Genomic DNA, 21,344 nt, shown 5'->3' on the forward strand with positions numbered 1-21,344 from the left:
CTGATAATATGCTGCAATTATCTTGGCATCAATTGTGAATACATTACCTGTGCTCACACACCACCAAAACAGCAGAGATCCACCTCCATGCTGCATTGTAGGGATGATGCGCTTATTTTCGTAAGCCTTGTTGACTGCTGTCCAAACAGAATTTATGGCTGTAAACATAAAATTCTATTTTGGTCTCCTTCTAGGTGCTGTTTAGCATGTTGTAAGCAGGCTGTATTATGGCACTGTTGCAGCAAAATTGGCTAACATTTTACAAATTCTGCTAGGTGTACGTAAACACAATGGTACACACTTTCTGTAGGTCTCTAGCAACCCACCATCATGATTAAAGACTATCGCCAGGAAGAAAAAAAATATCCTGGCAATGAGGCTACCATCACACTGCAAGGGTTAAATGTTCATTTTTGTCTAGGGGTATTGTAAAGCACTTTTAGGTAGCTGATCCCCACTCCTGCAGACACCAAGGCTGGTGCCTGCAGCCTCTTACCCCTTCGATCCAGCAGTTGGAGGTCCCCTCACCCCCCCCAAAGAGATAAGCTTTAAATACAGTTGCTTTTTTTTTTGTTATCAAGGAATATGCAACAATGTCTAATAGGAAAAATGTTCAGGGAAAAAATTCTGTCTCATACAATTGACATTCCTTTACACTCCAAGAGATGGCCTCAAAACAAACCCTCCACACGAAGACAGGGTTGTCTGTACAGTTTATTAGATATATCTTCTGTCAGAATTTAAAATAAGCAGAGGTCATGCATTAAGATTTTGCACCTGCTAAAAAAAAAAAAAGTCTACCTAGATGGAATGTGCGTTACATAACTTAATATAGAACAAGTCAAAGCCTGCCAAGTTAAAATCTCTCCTCCTGAGACTTTCACACACAGAGAGAAGCTGAACCTTCTTCAGGAATATCAGGTTATTTGTGAAACTCAGACTTCATAAACAAGACATCTTAATTGGTTATGGAGTGTAGTGAACAGAAGAACCTAGCTTGCTCTTTAACAGAGTATGAATATATTGTACTTACTACCCATGTATAGTAAATCTAATGCATCCAAATGATCAAACAAAACATTCAGATTTGGTTTATTCTGCCTACAGTAACTTGAACTTCAGGACTAAAGGTTAAATATCTGACACTCTGGGTGTAACAAACATCAAGCGCAAGTCCTCAAAGTCAGATCTCTCCTCCCTACTCTTGCAAAGCCAGGCTATTAGATACGTGTATGGAAACAACGGCAATGAGCAAGATACTGACACTGCTTTCCCTGTGGCATTCCTGATCTTTATCTATCTTCATTTTTAACACATCTGTTATTTATGATTTGTCAAGAAAGGGAAAGCACAGAATGAGATAGCGATGTCAGAATATTTCTCACCACAGTACAAATTGACCTTACAGTACTCCATTGCCTATAGCAAGAAGCTTCGCTTTCTCAGATAATCCAGAGATTACATTAACCATTGTTGTACACAAGAAAAATGAAAAAATAAAAAAGGACAGCAAATCCTTCATTGTTTAATGAAGATGAACTAAATCAGTCCAACAGAATTAAGGCACTAGTTGGTTTAACAGGAATAGCTTATTAAAGCCATACACAATGCTGTGGTGCAGTACAATCAGAAGCTAGCTTTCACTGTAAGAAGACACTTCTTACAGCTCCAGTACCATTATTGTATGAAAGTTTGCTCCCATCTCATTGGACAGAAATGATCTCAACTATTTTCGTACCTACATGCTCTGCTGGCATCTTTAAATATTAATTCAATAGTGTTAAAAATGTAGTATTACCTTATGTGTAACTGCAGTGACAAAAAGCCCAATAATGTCTCTGGCACAAAGGTAGCAACTGGGGTGCTCATAAGAAGAAAAGTGCAAAGAACATTGACATTTACAGAGCAAGTGATAATAAAAGGACAGTGCAAACACACACAGCTGGCAGCTAAACTTGCATCTTCCTGTTTGCAACAGATGGAGAGAATAAAAACTTCTAACCATGAGCACAGGCCTCTCTGCACTCCAATACAAGCTGGATATTAATATCAAATAGGTGAATAAAAAAAAAAATTCATAAAAAAGTTACATGGTTATCGAAGAAAGAAGCAAAGGGGGAAGAAATTGGTGAATGTCTGAGCCGGTCCCACAGCATCTTGGGCCCAGGTTTCCATCTGCGGCAGAAGGTTTTATGCTGCTCCAGGAACCTGTCCAAAGAAATAAAAATAGGTGAAAGAGCAAGAACAGGTACACAGTGTGTTTCAGACTGAGAGGCGCTTTTATAAAATATTACAGGGAATTCTAATTTAAAACTTGAACAAATAAACGCCACACAGAAAGAGCACTAGGAATCCTAAGCAAATAACTATTTCCTACTCATCTTTCCTCCTGGACACCATCCTAAGGTGATGGTTTTAACCGTACAAATTGAATAGAAGAAACTGGACAACGCTCGTCTTCTACTAAAAGAGCCTCTAAGCCACAGAAAATTAAATATGTTTAGAAAATTAAAAGACATTAAGATTCTGAACTCTTCCATTACAGCTGTGTGTACATTCTAACATACACAGCAGCCTGCAGGGCATTCCAGTTTTAAACTCCCCAGCTGTGGTAAAAGGGCAGATAAACACACTTGTTGTGTCTATACTAACGGGTTTAATCACAAACCACTTACTAGCACTTCAAAAACCTGCACAAAGTACATCTGGGTACACAGTCAGCTCTGCAGGGTTGAGGTCTGTCTACTATTAGTCACTATACTATGGCTCACAGAATGTGCATGCCTTGCATAGTCTGCTTAATCCCCATATGCTTTTGTGACCAAGTGAGCAGCCACTGATCCATCATGGTTAAGTCAATATTTGGGTTAAATGTGTAACATAACTCAGAAGACATGGAAACAAGGTATACAAACAGTAGTAGATTTTATGCATTGCTGCGAGGCAATCTATCCTTGCACTGGATAGTTTAATAACTCCGAGCTGAAAAGAAGATCCATCCAGCTATACAGGACACCAACCCAAGTAAGAATTGAGACCGATACACTATTTCAGATACTTCACCTATTGTACAATATTACAGTCGACCCCCGAAATTCGCAGGGGATACGATACGTTCCTAGAGCACCCACGAATTGTGAAAAAACGTGAATTTTGAATGTGGTAAAAAAAAAGTGCTTACAAATGCCTATTTTTATAGTTTGAACCCTAAATATGCCTCCAAAACACTTTAATTTCAAACTCAGCTTAATACATTACCCTTAAAAGAAAATAATGTAAAGGTAAACCTGTATAGTGTACAGCATGTTACCCCTATATGTACTGTAATTCATACAAGCGTGTTTTCTTTAGTATGCGCTGTCGTTTTCTTTGGTATAAGTAGGGTGAATACAGTAATAATTTACTAACAATTATTAGTTAGGTTCTAAGGACAAATCCACAAACTTGCGGGGGGTCGACTGTATTTAGAAGCTGAATCATATTTTTCTGAATTACAGAGTTATGATGATAATCTTCATTGTTGGCCCGTGCTTCACAAACACTATGCACAAGGAATAGGGATCTCCCTGTGTTATCAGCTGGGTTCAATTTCTGCAATGATGGAGGCCAGATGTCTGCTGGAATTTCAAGCTAAAAACATATTCTAACACTGAAGACTGAAATAAAATACAATACTTTGGTAAGGGAATAAGGAAAAAGTTTACTCTGTAATCAAAGTCCAGCCAAAGATGTTCCAATATTTGCAAGCCATAGGATGCCAAAGTCACATGTGGCAGCTGGGCCGTATAGGGGTTAGCTAAATCACTTGCATAAGCGCACACAATACTACAAACAAAGAATTTCCTATAGGTTGGACATTTTTTGTTATTGCTCTATGTGCCTTCCAACATTTAACTAAAATAAGGAACAGTCCTTGAACAGCAAGCATGCTGCATCCATACCTTAGCCAGAAAAGCTACTGTGTGAGCCAACAATCCACAATATGAACATTGTCTCCCCCTCTCTATTCATGAGAGATCTGCCGTAATATTGACAAGGCTCCCTCCACAATGACAGAAATATTTCCACTACGCTGGAAAAATCTTATAGAGGAAGGATTCTATATGCAATCGTATCTTTTACAGAGTCAGTTTCTCTTCCTCCCAGTCTCCGAAGCTGGTCCACGTGTATGCACTCTACAGAGGTGCACCCATGACATTATTTTGGCAAAGCAAGAGTTTTGAAAAAAGACAGAACACAATAGTATCTCTTACTGAGACTGTTTCTCTTCCTCCCTCTTTCTAAAGCTGGCCATAAATGTGCCAAATTTCTGTCAATTTCAGCCTAGTTGCATCCACCAGAAATCACACATAGGATTGCATTTAATTAAAGTTTTAAATCTTTACAGTTCTAGCCGACCTGTGACAATGAGACTGTCACAAGTCGGCTCAGTAGATCGAGAAGTGAGCAAACACATACCGGCGCTCGCTCACTTCTCGATCCTGTCACTGCAGAGAGCCGTGACAGGGGAGGGACTGGATTCCCCCTTCCCGTCTGATCCTCCAGCGCTGACTGGCGGTACAAACGGGGGAGGGGGCGGGTACAGCTGGCTCTGCCTCTAGATAGGCAGAGCCAGCTGTCACTCACGCAGCTGGGTGGATCCAGACATAATTGTCGGGATCTGTTTCAGCTGCGGCGTCTCAGTATACCAAGAGCTATAGCTTGCGGTATACTGAGCTTTGGGTGACGGGAGGACGCTAGTTTGTGTCCTCCCGTCACCCTTAGAAGAACTGTGGGGAAAAGCCCTAACCCCATAGTTCTCCTTTAAATGCCAGAAACTAAGCAATCTACCACCCATAAGTTTGTTCAATCAACCGGATTTGGTCAATGGTAAAGCTTTGAATGGATAAGAAATTGACCGTTTCAATAGAATTAAATGAAAGATTGAATAAAAAACAGAAAAAAACCACAGTCATTTAGTTGAAAGTGGATTTCGAAATTTCTACTGCCGAATTTGACCAGGGCAATTTATATCTGTCTTACTGCAGTAAATCACGACCATCGTTTTATGTCTTGACTGCTTAGAAATGGAATCCAATGTTTTATCACACTATCTAATTGCCACGTGCATGGCCAGCTTAATGGTGGACATACATTGTACAATTTCCATTTGGAAATCCTACACGAGCGGTCTTTCGAACAAGCGTTGAACAGTTGATGGCACATCACCGATTTTTGTTTTTGATATTGTGATTGAAGTATTTGATGATCGGGCAGGTTGGAAAACATTTTTCTGATCGATCAAAAATCGATAAATCAGAAGTGGTTTTTGTTTGTCAAAAATCTTAGCAAGAACACAGCGCAAAATGAAATTTACAGCGTTTATCAAAAATTGGTTGGTTAGTATGGCCAACGAACGATTTCCAAAATCAACATTTGACTATGCTTGATGAGGTATTCGAGTTATAAATCGAACAAGGGTTCGTGGTAGACACAAAAATCTACTAGTGTATGGCCACCTTAAGGCCCCGTTCACATTGAGCGATTTATCGCGCGGTAATTCCTGCGATATCGCGCCTGTTTACCGCGCGATATCGCGCTCTAATGCTTGGCAATGGGGCAAAGGGTCCTGCTGTCGCGGGTCGTGTGTCGCTACAGCAGGACCCTTTTTGGAGCGGATTTTGCCGCGATTCGAGCTTGCTCAATGCAAGCATTTGCACGATAGCGCGCAAAATGCAAATCGCGCGACAAACGCGCGATTTGCGAATCACGCAGTGTGAATGGGGCCTGAGTCTTTGTTACCAAGGGCACAGACTATCTAAATCTTGTGAAGCCTCTTTGACATCCTAGCAGACTGAGAACAAATTATGCTAGCGTTTAGAGTATCTTCATGAAAAGGTTTCTCCAAAGACTGGCCTGGGAGGAGTTTATTTAACCCCTGCTAAGCAAGGAATTGGTATTACAGAGAAAATTATTTTTGTGGGGTTTGTGCTTGGCGCCTTGGTTGTTTTATTTGGCGTTCATGTTCTATACTTGTTAAAGCCCAATTGCCTCTTCTTTTTTGTTGGAATCGCTTAAAGTGATATTAAAGCCAAAAGCTATTTCAAATACTGATGAAATCACTTACAATGGATGCTGCTTCTTGATGATTAAAAGTCTTTGTTTCCTGCAGAATCAGTTGGTTCCCTGAGCACTGGTCCTGACTTTTGTTTTAGAGCTACTCCTTTCTCAAGCAGAGTGCTATGCAGTCACCTTTGTGTGTGCTAGTAAGCGGTGTGTGTCTCTACAGACACTGCCAAGCTACTCCCCTTCCCCCTGGCCCCCTCTCCCACCTTCTCTAAGCTAGTAGATGAACAGTTACTGGAGTCTGCACTGCCCTTTGTGATCTTGTACTGGACAGGAAGCTCAGGGAAGTTGAGCTGAGAGATTTGGAAGTAGATGTTCAGAAACATAATGACTAAGTGCTTGGGCAAAAATGTAAAGCAATGTTTTGCTGGACAATGTTTGTTTGATCTGGAATCATTATTGGAAAAAAGTTTGAGCGTTTAATTCTACTTTAAAGCCCAACTAAACTTTAAGTTTAAATCAGCTGAATATATCCCTGGTGCATCAAAACTAGAAGTGTGCAAAGTCTTGCTGCTTGTTTTCCTTAGAAAGTAGCCACTGTGTGAGTAGAAAAGCCTGTCCCCTACCAGCATGCTGCAGAGAAGGACCCTTGTTCTCTACGTGAAAGCTGTGTCACAGCTATAGCTCTCCTGTCATCAGGGAACGTGAAAGATGACTCCCTGCTGATAGGGGTTCCCTGACTCAGCAGGGAGCGTGTTTAGACCTATTCAGTTTTGAGCTGTTGAGTTCACCATTACTTACAGTCAACAACTGGAAAATGGTGCAAGAAAGGTTTTTTTTTTAAAAGCAGTACAAAGGCCAATCATATACCCCTATGTGGTACCAACGTATTCACCAAACAGGGAAGTATTTGAGCATTCCTGAAGCTAGAAATCCTCTCATCACACGCCTTTTCCTGAAACCGTTGTAAACTAAGCCTAACTAAATACCGGGCAGCAAAAGATGGTAGATAAATCATCCCTCTAAACCAATCAGTAGTGTGTGAAATCTAAGCATACACTGACTTTTTCCCAGAGAAGCAGGAAAGATTAGCCTGAGACAAATTTCTAAAGGAGCCTAAAGCTCCATCTGCTGGCTTAAAAATCTTAAAAGGGAAATAATCTTCTGCTATATGTGATCTAGAAAAAAAAACCCGCCCTTCATAACTGGTATTCTGCAACGTTATCAGGATAGGTTCATAGTATCAGTGTTCTGTTGAATGAAACCCTATGTACCGAGCAGGCACACTAGTTGGTCTGACACATATTTGACTCAAAACCGTGTTAGCTTTTGTCCCCTGCTGGGTTCTACCGAACAATAAATCAACAAGGTCCATTGTTCTAGGCTAAAAATCTGTGGGTACTGGGGTCATTCCCCTTCAGGGAGTTGCAGATCATAGGTGCAGGGAGGAATGAGCATCATACTCTGGGGTCTCACAGCCTAACAATGGTTCAAGGGAGGATTCTGGTCTGTTCTGGGGACACGATGTCTGTAAGCCCTATGCTGTGCTCTTTTGCCCCACTGCTCGCCGCCTCTGGGTCTCTTCAGCACACCCCATGGCACCCTCTTCTACACTGTCCAGAGAGGAATTTACTGATGTTATGGTGGAAATAATGGGGAAAATGTCTGCGCTTAGAGTCCTCAGACCGTAAGGGGCATAAGCACCCTCCTCTCCATCCCCTTCAAAGTCCCCTTCTGATCTTTCTCTACCTGCTTGCGCACTCCCTGAGAAAGAAGGCGACTAAGAAAATGGGACTGCTGCTGTGGGACCTTAACTAAGTTCTATCGGCAGTGCAGCAGCTGCCTATTGATCCTCTCAAGATATCCTTCTGACCCTACTGATTTGTAATGTCAGGATTTGTCAAAAAAAAAAAAAAAGGACGGTAAGATCCGGATAGCCGTTAGTTGCCACAGTGGCTGAGAGCAGCCTTAGGGAAAACTTGCTAGAAGGATCATCAGTAGAAAAGGCAGATAATGATGTACTACTCTCCTGGCAGAGAAAAGGTGTCCATCACCAAAGGACACCAGCAAAAATAACAAAAAACAACGAGCTGTCCTAACAACTATGATTGCCAATGTCCAATCACCTGAAGTTAGCTGCATAACCCAGCGGTTAAAGAATTTAACTCTGTGTCCCGTGATGTACAATCAAGAAATGTAAATAGCGTATTGTGCAAAGTGCACAGCGGGCTGAGGTAAGGTGCACTGTACAGAAGTGCTATAATCTTTTACTGGAATGTACTGCAGAACTCAGCAGACGTGGCCCCTTTTACATTTTTTTTCATTTAACTTCGTCCACTGTTTGATAGGAGAGTGACATGTCTGGTCTCACGGATGCTGGAAGGTGAAGGAGAACTGTTGAGCCCTTTCATCTTTAAAAGGCATTAGACGATTTGCAACGATTTGCAACTTCAAACCTGCAAGCCTTTGTTTTCTCCCTCAGTATAGTACCTTCACTCCTCATAGTAGTGGAGACACAGAGTCTGAGGCAAAGAATGGGAATTCTGCCCTTTTTCCTTCGCATCTTCAATCCGAATTCTTATTACAGGGGAAATTTACTTAGGCTTTTTTTTTACTGATTGGTAGATTTGTTTTCCTAATTAACCAGCACTTGTTAAAAATACATGTTGACTACACATGCCATTAAAAAGCTTCCTCCCTTAAACACTGTTAAAATAAAAAAGCTTCCTCCAATTCTCAAGAGCACTGCTTTGTTTCTGATTTTCATATGAGATTCCAGCATTGTGAATACAAAAATTAACAGACAGGGGAGATTGTTTTACTACCAGATACCTTGTATATTGGCTTGCAATCTTTAGGGATGTTTTTCTTTAAACGTAAAATGATGTCTACCAAAAAATATAATGGGGTCACCAACATTTCAAAAGCATAAAAAAGGCTACAAATGCTAGAAAAATTCTTATGGCACAAGAGGCAAAATAACTTGAAAGACTATCTGGTTTGTTATTTGTCAGGCTGCAATCATTGGAATAATTTCTGTTTGTAATTTCACACAAGACTTCAAAGGTCGTGCTTTATACAGAGAGGGGAAAAAAAAAACAGGATTTGGATGCTACTGAAGCCATTTGGATGAGCAGGTGTCTACCATATGTGCTTGTCCCAGAAGATATAAACCTCATGTGACCCCAGGTCAGGAGCCTGCAGACAGAAGCTGCCTAGCCATTCCAGGCACTCATCAAACATGGCTTTTCTTCCATGTTTTCTTAATCAGGGGAAGCAGAAGGTTTAGAAACAGTTAGCACTGAGAATAGATTTTAGCATTTTTAACTGTTTAAGATCACTTGATAAACCGAAAAAAAGACTGATAGCCTGATGACCCATGCAAAACATCCCCATTTAAATAAGGACATGCTAGACAGCCCCTTGTGTCTTACAGGTAAGCCTGCTGGCACGAAAATAAAAACTAATTATAGTCCTAGCTCTAGAAACCTGTCTGACCGTGTCAGATTCACATATATGTCAAAGCGACACACATTTATATGTATTCAACTGAGAATGTAAAAAGAGTGTGTGAGTGTGGTGTGTGTGTGTGTGTGTGTGTGTGGGTGGGTGTGTGAGTGTGTTGTGTGTGTGGGTGTGTGTGTGGGTGTGTGTGTGTGTGTGTGTGTGGGTGGGGGTGGGTGTGGGGGAGGGTGTGTGTGTGTGTGTGGGGGGGGGGGGGTCTGAATGAAGGAAGCATGGATGCACCTCCTAGTAACGCCTAACTTTACTACACAAAAGCTTTTTCTTCAGAATGTAAGGCTTGTGAAAAATATAGGTCCTGCTGCTTAATAAAAAGACACAACTTAAGCTGGACATACACTCAGCATTTTTACTCGTATGGCCCCATGGACTGAACAAGGGCAGGAAAAAGCTTGATCTCCCCTTCCACATCAAACAGCATGGATGGGGGAATACCCCTTGATGGCTTTTGTTTTCTGACAGCCAGGCCCACACACTGCTGAAATTTCTGGGAAGTCAGAAAAATTTGAGCAGTGTACAACCAGCTTTAGATTTCTGTCTGTGTCTTAATCACGTTAAATGAAGGAGATTGTCACCCCTCTGCAACCTTTACAGTGCCCTCCTAGGGTATGTGTATGTGGCCATACGTACAGGTCAATAAGAGGCATTGATAAAAGATGGTCATGTGCATCCACCAATGAAAGCCATCAGTATACATCTCCAACCTAATGTTTACCTATTGGTTTCAATACAATCTGTCACTTAGACTGAAATACTCTGCAGACTGGCTGATGCTGCTGCATACATTGCAGTGTGTACAGCCACCATAAAGCTCTAGTGGAACAATTACATACAAGAATACTCGAATTTAGAAATAACTTTTAAACAAAAATCACAGTCCATATTAAAATTGCTGCATAGAAATAGAACAAGGTCATGGTCGTTGTTTATGGCAAGGAATCACGTAAAAGACGAGATCAGGAAAACTATAGTGGGAGACATGGAAGATAAGAGACTTCTTTGTTATGAAAATCTAAATCCCCTGAAGGGAAGGTTGCATCAGTTAATCAGACTCTGATTACAGTGGCTACTGCGGGACATTTGTTCTGCAGAGCTTCAGATCAGGAAAGGATTGGGGGAAGTAGAGGAATATTTTTATCTTGGAATGGGAGTGTCACAGACAAGTACAATGCGCGGAATATGACAAAAATAGTGATGTAAGGTCAAGCACAAACCACACATTTATTCTACTACTACTTGCCAGGTTAACTAAGGTATGCACAAAGCTACTCAAACTATCTTCTGCCTTGGAATCCAATAACACCTTGCAATTGCATCCACAATCTGACATTTTACGAAATTCAAAACACAACACAGATGTGTTAACGCCTCATTCTATGATTTCACAAACACTGACTGTACTATTCAGTAAATACTGTCATGTGAAATAGTAAGTACACCTCATGGAAATCACTGATGTTAACATGTTTGAACTGGCAAACATTACATCTTGATTCAAATATTGCTTACAGATAATGGTTATACACCTGCATACAATAAATGGCTAGTTATCCGGCACCTACTGGGATCGGAGGTGCTTGATAAACTGTAGTTTCTGGTTGCTTGAGAGTTAACAGCAACTCTCACCAACTGCAGGCTGGCTATTGAAACCCTGGCCACTGAGCAGAGAAGCGGACCTGAGAGAGAAGGTTCTATCTCAGGCCCGCTCCTCTGCTCAGTGGGCAGGGGTTTCTATAGCAATCAGCAAGGAGGCAGGCAGGCTATTGAAACCCCACCCACCGAGCAGAGGAGCAGACCTGAGAAAGTTCTCCCTCAGGTGCTCTCCTCTGCTCGGTGGGCGGGCACAATAGCCAGCCTGTTATTGCAATTTGAAATAGCCAATAGCAGGCTGGCTATTTCTCGGCATTGTTTACATTCTGCTGCCCACCACAGAATCTAGCCCCCAGCAGAATTAAAACAAAGAATTTTCTTAGCAACTAAATATATTTAGTTGCTAACAAAAAATATTTTGTGTGCACCAAGCAACCGACCTTGTTTTAATGTGCATCAAGCCACCAGCCACAAACAAATTGAGGACATATTATGTCTTTGTTTTTTTCCAGTTGCTTGAATGCCGGATAATGGGGAGATTACTGTATATTCACCACCACTTCAAATCCATGAAATTAGAATTTAGTGTATCAGAATAGGTGACAATCATTGCAACCCCCTTAGGGAGTATGCAGGTAGAAACCCATCCTTTTTATACCTCAGATATCTAGGGTCTGGTGGTCGCTTTGCTATTGATGTGTATGATGTCATCATGACAAGATCAAAAGAGCTCTCTAAGGCCCTCAGAAAGAAGGTGTAGATGCGTATTAGTCTGGCAAGGGAGATAAAATGTTTGCCAAATGATTTCAAACCAATCATTCCTGTGAGGAAAATAATCTACAAAGTGGCAAATTCAATCCCTGGCGCTGACCACTAATGCTAAATAAAAAAAACACTAAGGGCCGGTGCACACCTATGCGACCAGTGGGTCGCGGCGTCATGTCTGCATAGACCGGCCCATCTGCATTAGAGAGAACTAGAGGGGGAATTAAACACACAAAACTCACACCGAGGTTGAATTGGATAGACCTTTGTCTTTTTTCCACCTTATTTATTATGCAACTATGAATACATACCAGCTTATATATGAAGAGTATACCTAAAATGATGCTACTACCTGTATTTCTTCAAGAAGAACAAGGCTATTTAGAAACCTATGGAACAGGCTTGCATTTTTATTATATACCTGGACAAGACCAACTACTCTGCTTACCTTAAAGTGGGCTCGTCACTCATCCCCAGGGGGCTTCATCCTCATTTGAGCTTGCATTTGAGCAATCATCTGCTGCATTCTCCGAAGCTAAGAGAGGCAGAAAGAAGAGGATCAGTTAGGAGAATAGTCCCATCAAGAATCCCTACAAAGGTTCAGCCAACCCAAAAGTGATATTCTATTGATATGTGGAGCTTAACTAACTGCTGCTTATAGGTCATGAACACTCCAAAAGCATACCTCCCATCATTTTGGATGTGGTTCATGTCCACCTGAGAGTTCAGGATGTTTTACTCATTTATATGTGTTTAGGCACCTCCTGTTGCACACTCCCAAAATATAAAATTAATAAAAAATCCATCAGGGAGTCGCTCAAAATAGTTAAAACAGGCATGTAGACTTATGAACTAAAACATGGATCTTTTGCCAATCTAGATCCCAAGAGACACAAGAAATTATCTGATAATTTAACTCTCCAGCATTTAATAAAACTGATACATCTGTTTTGGGTGGACTGGTCCTTTTAATGAACTTTCAGAATTCACAAGCATGGCCAATATTATTGACATTAATAAATTAGAGGTTACAAACACACAGTAAATAAAGTTACAGTGAAAGTAAACTGCAGGAAAATCTGGGTCTCCCCAGGAAATCTTGCTATATTGTGCAAGTGTTCTCAGCAGTGTCACAAATAATGGCACACTTACCTTGCAAAGCACCCCCTCCAGCGATGTGATGTCCATGCTCTCCCACATCGCTCTGTCACCAGTGCTTCCATCATTTCTGGTCTTTTTTTTTTGGTTTGGAGTTTTGGCCATCCCGATTGGCCCATCGGGGATCTGGCTTGCGTACGGAAGTTACTTAAAGTGACATTAAAAGTATATAAAAAAATTCCCTCCCCCAATGTTAGTGTAAGGACTTACCTTAAATGATGTCTCTTAATCCGATCTTCTTCTTCTTTAGTGTATTTTTCATCTGTCCCTCCAGCGCTGCTGCGGGTCTCCGATCCAGCGCCGACTCCTCTGTGCTTGCTGGCACTTCCTGTCCCACGGAGTCTGCATGCGGGTGATTGCTGCTCAATAGACTTACCTTGTGTTTCTCCTCGTCTCCCGGCCGAAAATCTAAACCGCGCATGCGCCCACCCCAAGATGCTTTGCGGCGGCCTGAGATTTTTCAGATTTTTGGACGGGGACCCACGGTGAAGACACAGGTAAGTTTAAACCTGTTTGAAAGTTTGTTCTTTTTAAAAAGTTTTTGCATATATCTACTGCATGCTAGCAGTAGATATATGCAAATAGAAAAAACCTGAGGGTTTAATAACATTTTAATCCCGGCTAAAAAACATGCAGAGATTGTACACTTGCTGAAAAGTCACACATGCGTTAAAAAAAATGCAGACAGGCAAAAAAGCATTCATGCCAAAAAAAACATACAGACTCTTCTGTCATAAAATGCTACCTCTCAGTATTTTATTTTGGAAAATGAAGCTGGGGTTTGTAGTATCTTTTACTGCTATTTTTTATTTCTAGGTAGCAATTTTAGATTTGGCGGGAGTGGGGGGCTTGTTGGGCTAATAAACTGGGTTTTCATGATTTTAGTGCAAGGTACCCTTTAAAAAGGAAATTAAATACACAACACAGATCATTTCCACAAATAAAGCTGGCAGCTAGGCCTTAAAAAGTCAAGAGACTCCAGAATGCTATAGAATGCCTTCAGTTATACTTTAAAATGTAAGAGTCAGTGATTCAACTCATAAGTCCTCAAAGAAAACCGAAATCTGCTTTTGATGATTTTCTTCAACATTCAGCCTATATCGTATTACCATGGTTAAAAGCAAGACTGTCTAAAAAGTATATACATCTGGCAGAGAAAATGCCACTTTGTCAAAAAGCAGCAGATTCAACAGAATTAAACCCCCGCCTAAAACACAGGTATTACCCAATAACTGTTTTATCATTTTTAAATGTGAAGCCTAATTCTTTAAAAAAATGGAATGGAAAATATATTTAAAGTACATTTTTTCTTAAACACACACACAAGAGACTTTTTATTTTGACTGCTCTTGAATTCTTTTTCCACATACTTATTTTTATCCTTGTTTGGCTGCCTCTTTCCCTTGCTCTAACCATCCAGTTAATAAGTCACTTTCCATTAACTGGGTAGAGACAGGAAATGTGCCCACCTCTTCCCCTGTGAAGGTTCGGCTTGCAGTGGACAGAGGCCAGAGAAACTGGGATTTACATGTTCAGTTTTGGAGGTTTTAAAACAGGAAAAATATTGGCTGTGCACATATTAATGAAAAAACCCCACAAATATCTTACTGAAAGTAAAATGAAGGTAACACGGTGATAATGATATTAGCGTATATTCAAATGTACATGGAAATAATATTCAAAATGATTCTAACGTGAATTCAAATACCATGGAGACTACGATAACATAGAAACATAGGACCGATTTACCCTAGCGTCTAAGCTTCCTTAGCTTATTTAAAAAGCAGCTTAAATCTGTACTAAAGGGGGAGTACAGAAGGAGCGTTTCCCATAAGCACGGCATACTTGCACATGGTGGCGTTATAGCTGAGTTTAGTTGAGCCTCCGGCAATGTCGCTTCTTTGTTGCCATCGTCTCTGAAGCTTCTTCTGCTGCCAAGGTCTTTCTATTTCAGCAATAGGGCACACGTGTAATGGACTTCCACCATCCCAGAACTCAGCTACACACCTCTTAAAGATGCCAGCAGTGTACACTGGCACATGCACAGCAGGCAGTGTAAATAAAACAAAATGCTAGCAAAAAAGGGAAAGGTTTTTGTTTTGTTTTTTCAGAAGAAACATACAAGGTGCCTATTAGATTTTTTTCTTCCTGACTTCAGTTTTATTTTAAATGAAATCTTTAGAGAAATGAGGTGGCTGCAATAGCTGACCTCCTTCTGTGATTCTGACCATCTGGCTTTAATACTTTACAATCCTAGAATTAGGAAAGTCCGTAACTCTCAAGTATTGGAGCGAGAGAGTTCGCGTGACAGCCAGGCAACTAGCATGTTTGTCTTGGGAAATGTTTTCAAATAAAGTGCATCTATCCCAAGAACAAAAATTGAATATATTGCAGTTTACCAGTCCTGTGGTGGCTGCAATAGGCTTTTTTTTTAGGCTTACCCCCCTATATTTTAAACTAATTATCCTACACTTCTTGTCCAAGGGTGACAACATTCACTTGCTTTATATCATCTATCTAGAAGTAGCATTGCCACACTAGGGCAGGACAACAAACACCTTTCTTTCTCCATAACATAGCTGGGAGGTTCTCTGTAGGGTTATGCTGTTTTTCCAAGTCTGCAGACCTGTTTTTTTTCTCAGTCCCCCCAATGCTGATATTCACTTCCGTTCTGAGGGTGACTCCTTTCTCTGACTGTGTCCTATGAAGCCACCCTCTAGTGCGCTCTCCTGTGCTGGGGAATACATTTCTACGTTATGTTGCTGTCTGTGCCCGCACACACAAACAGCCTGCAATACCAAAGACCCGCCTCTTCTGGCTGAAGCCTTGTCGCTCTGCCCTTGCGCAGCAGAGAAGTAGTGCAATGCATGATAGGACATCTACAGTTGAGAACTATGTAACTGATAAGAGTGCAGCACAGAAAGTTATCAAATAACAAGATATTTTAACCCCTTCGTGACTGACGACGTACAGTGTACGTCGCCAGCATCGGGGCTGTTTAAACAGACTCCCGGCGAAACAGCTATTTTTTGCACTTATTAAACAGATATAACAAAATGCTTTCAATGGCATATTTAAAATCAAAAGAGCCTAAATAAGAGAAGCTAACCGTTAGGGTTTGCATACCAATTAAGCTGATCATACATGGGCAGATCATTGATGAAAAAACAAAAATACTCTCCATGTAATGATTGAGCCATCAGTAGCTGGATGACTAATCACAGGTTAAACGTTTTTTGTTTTTTTTACAAAGGACTTTTAGTTCTAACTTATTTATTCACATTATTTATTAGTCACAATCTCTGAAGCCTCCAAAGCTGCAATATAGCATTTTCCTTTTATGATCTATGACTGTTTTTAAAGTGTATTTTTAACATACAATTTTATAAAAAATACTAAAATGTATTCGACCTATGCCCCTATTCCTATATTGTAAGCATGGCATACCATTGCACAGCCCAAGATACAAGTGAGACGGTTACAAGGAAATTGTAAGGATAGTAATTCAAATGACTGGAGTCAGACGATGTGCCTTTCTGGGGAAGCAAGGATAGGAGTGTAAAGGGATGTATCTGAGAAATAAGGAGGAGTCACAGTCTAACAGGATGTTCCCACGATGTTTGCTGCTGTGCAAGTTTAAAAATACCTTAGTCCTGGACAATGACATGAGGAGAAGGATGGTGCAAAGCCCCAGCCAAGAACAACATGCTGAGATTTCAGGCTAAGAGTACTGAGCATGAACCAAGGAGAAGACATTGCAAAATGTATTCCTGAAATCAAACTTCACTAACGTATTTTTAGAAAAGAGGTTGAGGTCAGGAAAGCTGCTGGCAATACATGCATGTGAAGAGATGCTCATGATGCCAAAAAGATTCAAATAACTGTAGTCACTGTCCCGTTTGTTAAGGCGTGTTGGAATGGATGGTGTGATTACCTTTGAACACTGCTACCAGCGATCTGTTCCCTTTAATTCAGAGTGCAAATTGTAAAGGATAACTAAACCCAAGAATACAAATGTAATATACTGCAGCTTACCAGTCATTATCTGTGGTATTTCATTAGGTTTTCTTTTTCTAGCTAAGAACATTTTTAGCAAGCACAGAAAATAGCTGTTGAGCTTGCTAAAATGCAGTGTCCTGTGAGATGAATGGAAACAAAAAACAATCTTCATCCTACTAACTCCCCAAGTCCATCACTCTCTTACATCTCCTTTCCACACCCACAAGAGCATGCAATCCTCCAATTCACCCACTTCAGTACCCCCAAAGCTGCACATTTTAAAACTGACAGTATCAACTACTTGGACACATTTTTCGTTACACCACTGGCTGCATAGCAGTGCAGAAGCTGCCGTGTGAATGGCAGCACAACCAACAAGGTGTATCAGTTCGCATGCATCGTGGCAGGTATGATATTATGGTATAAAAGCATGAACAGACAGGTTCAAACGCACATAACCATATTCAGAGGTGTGTATTCTTCTAAATCTTCTACTGGGAATTAGGAAAGGTGGATAAGAAAAGGTAAATATTTATAGGCAGCACAAGAATGACCCATATGCTGCTTAATTGAAATAACTGCACACAAAGCAGCATAGGTGAATAATCCGAGAGTGATTGCCATCAACAATCCCTTATCAGATCCAATATTAAAAGGTATATGTTGGCACAAATTAACAAGATATCAGTGGAAATTCTTCTGTTATCCAAAGTATATCTTCACAGTAATGACCTTGAAACTCAAATTTTTGGCATTACAGCAATCTATTTATAAACTAAAAAAGGGTGACCTTTCCCCATATCAGAAAATAGGCTCAAATTCAGCTGTTCATCTAAACACACTTTTTGTTTTAGGTGCTCAAGTGAATTTTGTGCATAGTGTGTTATGGTTTCTTTTTAAATGTTCTATTTTTAAAAGTGCAGTCTACAGAATCATTTGGAAGGAGTTTAAAGAATTCAAGCACTGGGAGGCCTGAGTTACTATTTAAACCAAGTCAGATAGCTCTAACCTTATCTTCGATCACAGCTCCCCCTTGTGGAGGCATACCATTACAGCATACTACTGAACAAAACATGCAAACAAGTTACAAAAAAAAAGGCATTTACCTGTTATGTACATTCAGTAACAAACAATTAAATACTTTTAAACCAGCCACTTGAATACATACAATGTCACCAAACTGAGATACTCAAAAACATTCACTACTGGAGCAAAACAAAATCATTCACATAATAAACTGATCAGATGTAAGTGTACACAATTATAAACATGTTTTCTTGTATAATCACTAAATAGAATTATAAGCTTCTAGGTATCAACAGTAAGCAGAAAAAAAATACGCTGCTCCCCTTCTTCAATCTGAAATTGTTCCCTGGTTAACGCCACAGCACATAATGCATAGGCAAAATGTTTCTCAATTCCCAAGCTCTTCTTTGTATCAGAGACAAGTCAGTCTGCACTGAGATCAGCACTAAGGTCACCCTCATCACCCAATATGGTGGCAGTAAAGTGTAAAATATTCCTAAACCAAGGGGGGTGAATGGATCTCGGATAAGAAACTTTAGTTAGAGTTCTCAAAGGAACATCTCTGCAATATTGCTGTGCACATATAGCATTTACAAATAGAAATATGTACTTTTTTTTCTGGGAATGTCAATATCTAGATACTCGCATATAGATATATTTAAATGCATTTACTGTGGCTAAAGGAGTATAATTGATCATCATCAAAGAGGCTTTAGACTCTACACATCTTGCTACACAGTCCTTAAAAGCATTTCCCCTCTGCTGATTTCAAGTTATTGTCAGCCTTAATGGAAAGAATGTTTTTATTGTTATTTAAATGTGCTTCTAAACACAGATCTTGGCACGTGGCAATTTTCAGAAATCTAGTATAGGAAACAAAGCGTCCTTGTCATGACACACCAAGAACGCTACTACAGAAAAACAAGGTTACACAATATTACACTGTTGCCTACACTTATACATTTGTGCAGCTTCCTCCTGAGCAAATACTGTGGCAGGCGTGCTGTGTTTCAGCATCTCTTCAGGAAAGGCAGTAGATGTGCTACACTGGTCTCAGGAGATGTTGGTTGTACTTGGTACAAGCCTAGTAATGCAAAACCACAATCTGGAAACAATGAGTTCAGTCTCAGACAACCATCAAAAATGACATGGTAACTTAGGTGCTGTTATTATATAGTTAGGTTGAAAAAAAGACAAGTTTACTGAGTGCATATTGTTGAATTTGAACTTTAATATGCAATTTAACAGCTATTTCTAATGATTAGGGATGCACGATACTGGTATTGGTGCGAATACAGAGTATTTGGGTGAGTACTCGTATTTACCCCAATCCTGGAACTTCCAGTCAGAGAGAGGTTCCCTCTGACCGGCAGTGCCACGGGGGAGCATGGAGCTGGCTTCCCGGCCAATCACCAATATTTTTTCATTACACTAAAATCCAATACATTTTCAATGAGATATCACACTTGATGTATTTAAGTGGAACTTAACTCAAGATTTACTAATAAGCAATAAGATGGTCGTTTTTACTAGGCAGCACCCTTTAAAAAAAATATATACCTTTTGGCTGGAAATAGTGCACTTCCTGCGACTGTGCCTCAGCACTCCTATAACTTGATGGCTGTATATCTTCAGTGCGAGGTCATGAAAGTCACTGGGGGACATTTTTGATAAATTTCCCTCACTGTGCCTCAGACTGCTAGTCCTCTCAGATTTAGAGTACACTATGGTGCATCTCTCTGTTCTTCTGAAGGCTGGGAGAGAAAGATGCCCCTCAGGTCCTGCAATGTAACAATCTCCCTGCCCTTGCTTCATTCACTTTCAGTAAGTTTGTTTGTGTTTTACAAGGTTACAATTCCCAAGCAAAACTTAGCAATTCATACAGGGACGTCTGAACATTCTAGAGCAGGGGTGGCAAACACAAGGCCCGCGGGCCAAATCCGGCCCGCCGGACCTTGTAATGTGGCCCGCACAGCAGCCAGGGCCGGTCACGGGGGGAGTTTGGGGAGTAGAATTGTATTAGGCTGCATTCACACCTTTATTTTAGGTGCAATTAGGGATTTCTGCGTCAGGAACTTGCGTTTTCCTGCAACAGAAATCCCTAAATTGGCGTTTTACAAATGGCAGCTGTCACCTAAGTTAATGATCAGGTGACAGAAGTTGCATGTAAACGCCTGCACACCGCATGTAAAGATACGTGATATGTTTACATTCCGCTAGGAATCAATCACTCTCCCTGGACGCATGTAATCATATCACGTATCATTACATGCGGTGTGCATGCGTTTACATGGAGCTGCTGTCACCTGATCATTAACTTGACTAGGTGACAGCTGTCACTTGAAAACGCCAGATTAGGGATTTCTGCTGCAGTCTGAGCAGTCTCCAATAAAGTTTCTTGTGGATGTTTTCAAGGCTAGTTATTACTTAAATTATTATTAAAACCAGTAGCAACTGAATGCAGAGGCAACTATTTATGATAATAAAGAGTAGATGCATAGTCCTATACAACCGGCCCTTTGAGGGTAACCATACTGCTGATGCGGCCCCCGATGAATTTGAGTTTGCCACCCCTGTTCTAGAGAGTCATTTGACAATGGTTTTGAAGTACAGTGTAAAACAAGAGCAGGATTTGGTAGTGAACCTCATCTGTGCCCATGTTTTGTTGCCCAGATGAAAGCCCAGTTCTGTTTCCCATTTGGTGACCTAAGTTGGGGAAGTTTTAGAGAGGGAGAGTAATACAGTAATAGGGAAAAAAGAGAAGACGGGGCCTAGACAGTGTGGGTCACCTCAGCACCTGCATTTTAATATTGTGCAATTAGCATAAGAGGTTGGTGGTTCGGAAGTGCCAGGGGAATTTGTATTTTTTGCATTTGTATTGAAAGGCATGTATGACATCCAGTAAGCAAAACCTATACAGACATGGGTTATTGGAACAAATTCAGTACCAGATTGATTGTGGCGGCTCAATACCTGGGGAAATGGACAGAATGTGTAAATAAGATAGGACTGGGGCGAGATGAGATTTCCAGTGATAGGGTTCCATAGTTTAGGTCTATCTTTTGGAAGCAGCCAGAGTATATAACCTATACTAAGAAGGTCAATTTCTATTGCCTCCATACTCACCCACATAACAGTTTCAAAAGTGGTCTGGTATATGTTTAGCTGACTGATTTGAGCTGCTAAGTAATATTTTGAAAAATTAGGAATTCCGAGACCATCACAGAGCCCAGGGAGGT

At 40.6% G+C, this 21,344-nt stretch overlaps 1 protein-coding gene across 2 annotated transcripts in view; it reads right to left on the bottom strand.

Annotated features, from left to right (window-relative positions):
• Nucleotides 1–1,442: 1,442 nt before the first annotated feature.
• Nucleotides 1,443–21,344, bottom strand: part of LOC108787423 (septin-2A) — an 86,930-nt gene continuing 67,028 nt past the window's right edge. For both annotated transcript variants that reach the window (XM_018556978.1, XM_018556977.1), the window contains exons 12-13: nucleotides 12,371–12,457; nucleotides 1,443–2,208 (exon numbers count right to left, since the gene is read on the bottom strand). In XM_018556978.1, the coding sequence (XP_018412480.1) occupies nucleotides 12,386–12,457 (72 nt within the window). In that variant the 3' untranslated portion in view covers nucleotides 1,443–2,208; nucleotides 12,371–12,385. The remainder of the gene's footprint in view (nucleotides 2,209–12,370; nucleotides 12,458–21,344) is intronic.

Source organism: Nanorana parkeri, unplaced genomic scaffold, assembly GCF_000935625.1.
Source record: "Nanorana parkeri isolate BGI_ZX_2015 unplaced genomic scaffold, ASM93562v1 scaffold260, whole genome shotgun sequence".
NCBI lineage: Eukaryota > Metazoa > Chordata > Amphibia > Anura > Dicroglossidae > Nanorana > Nanorana parkeri.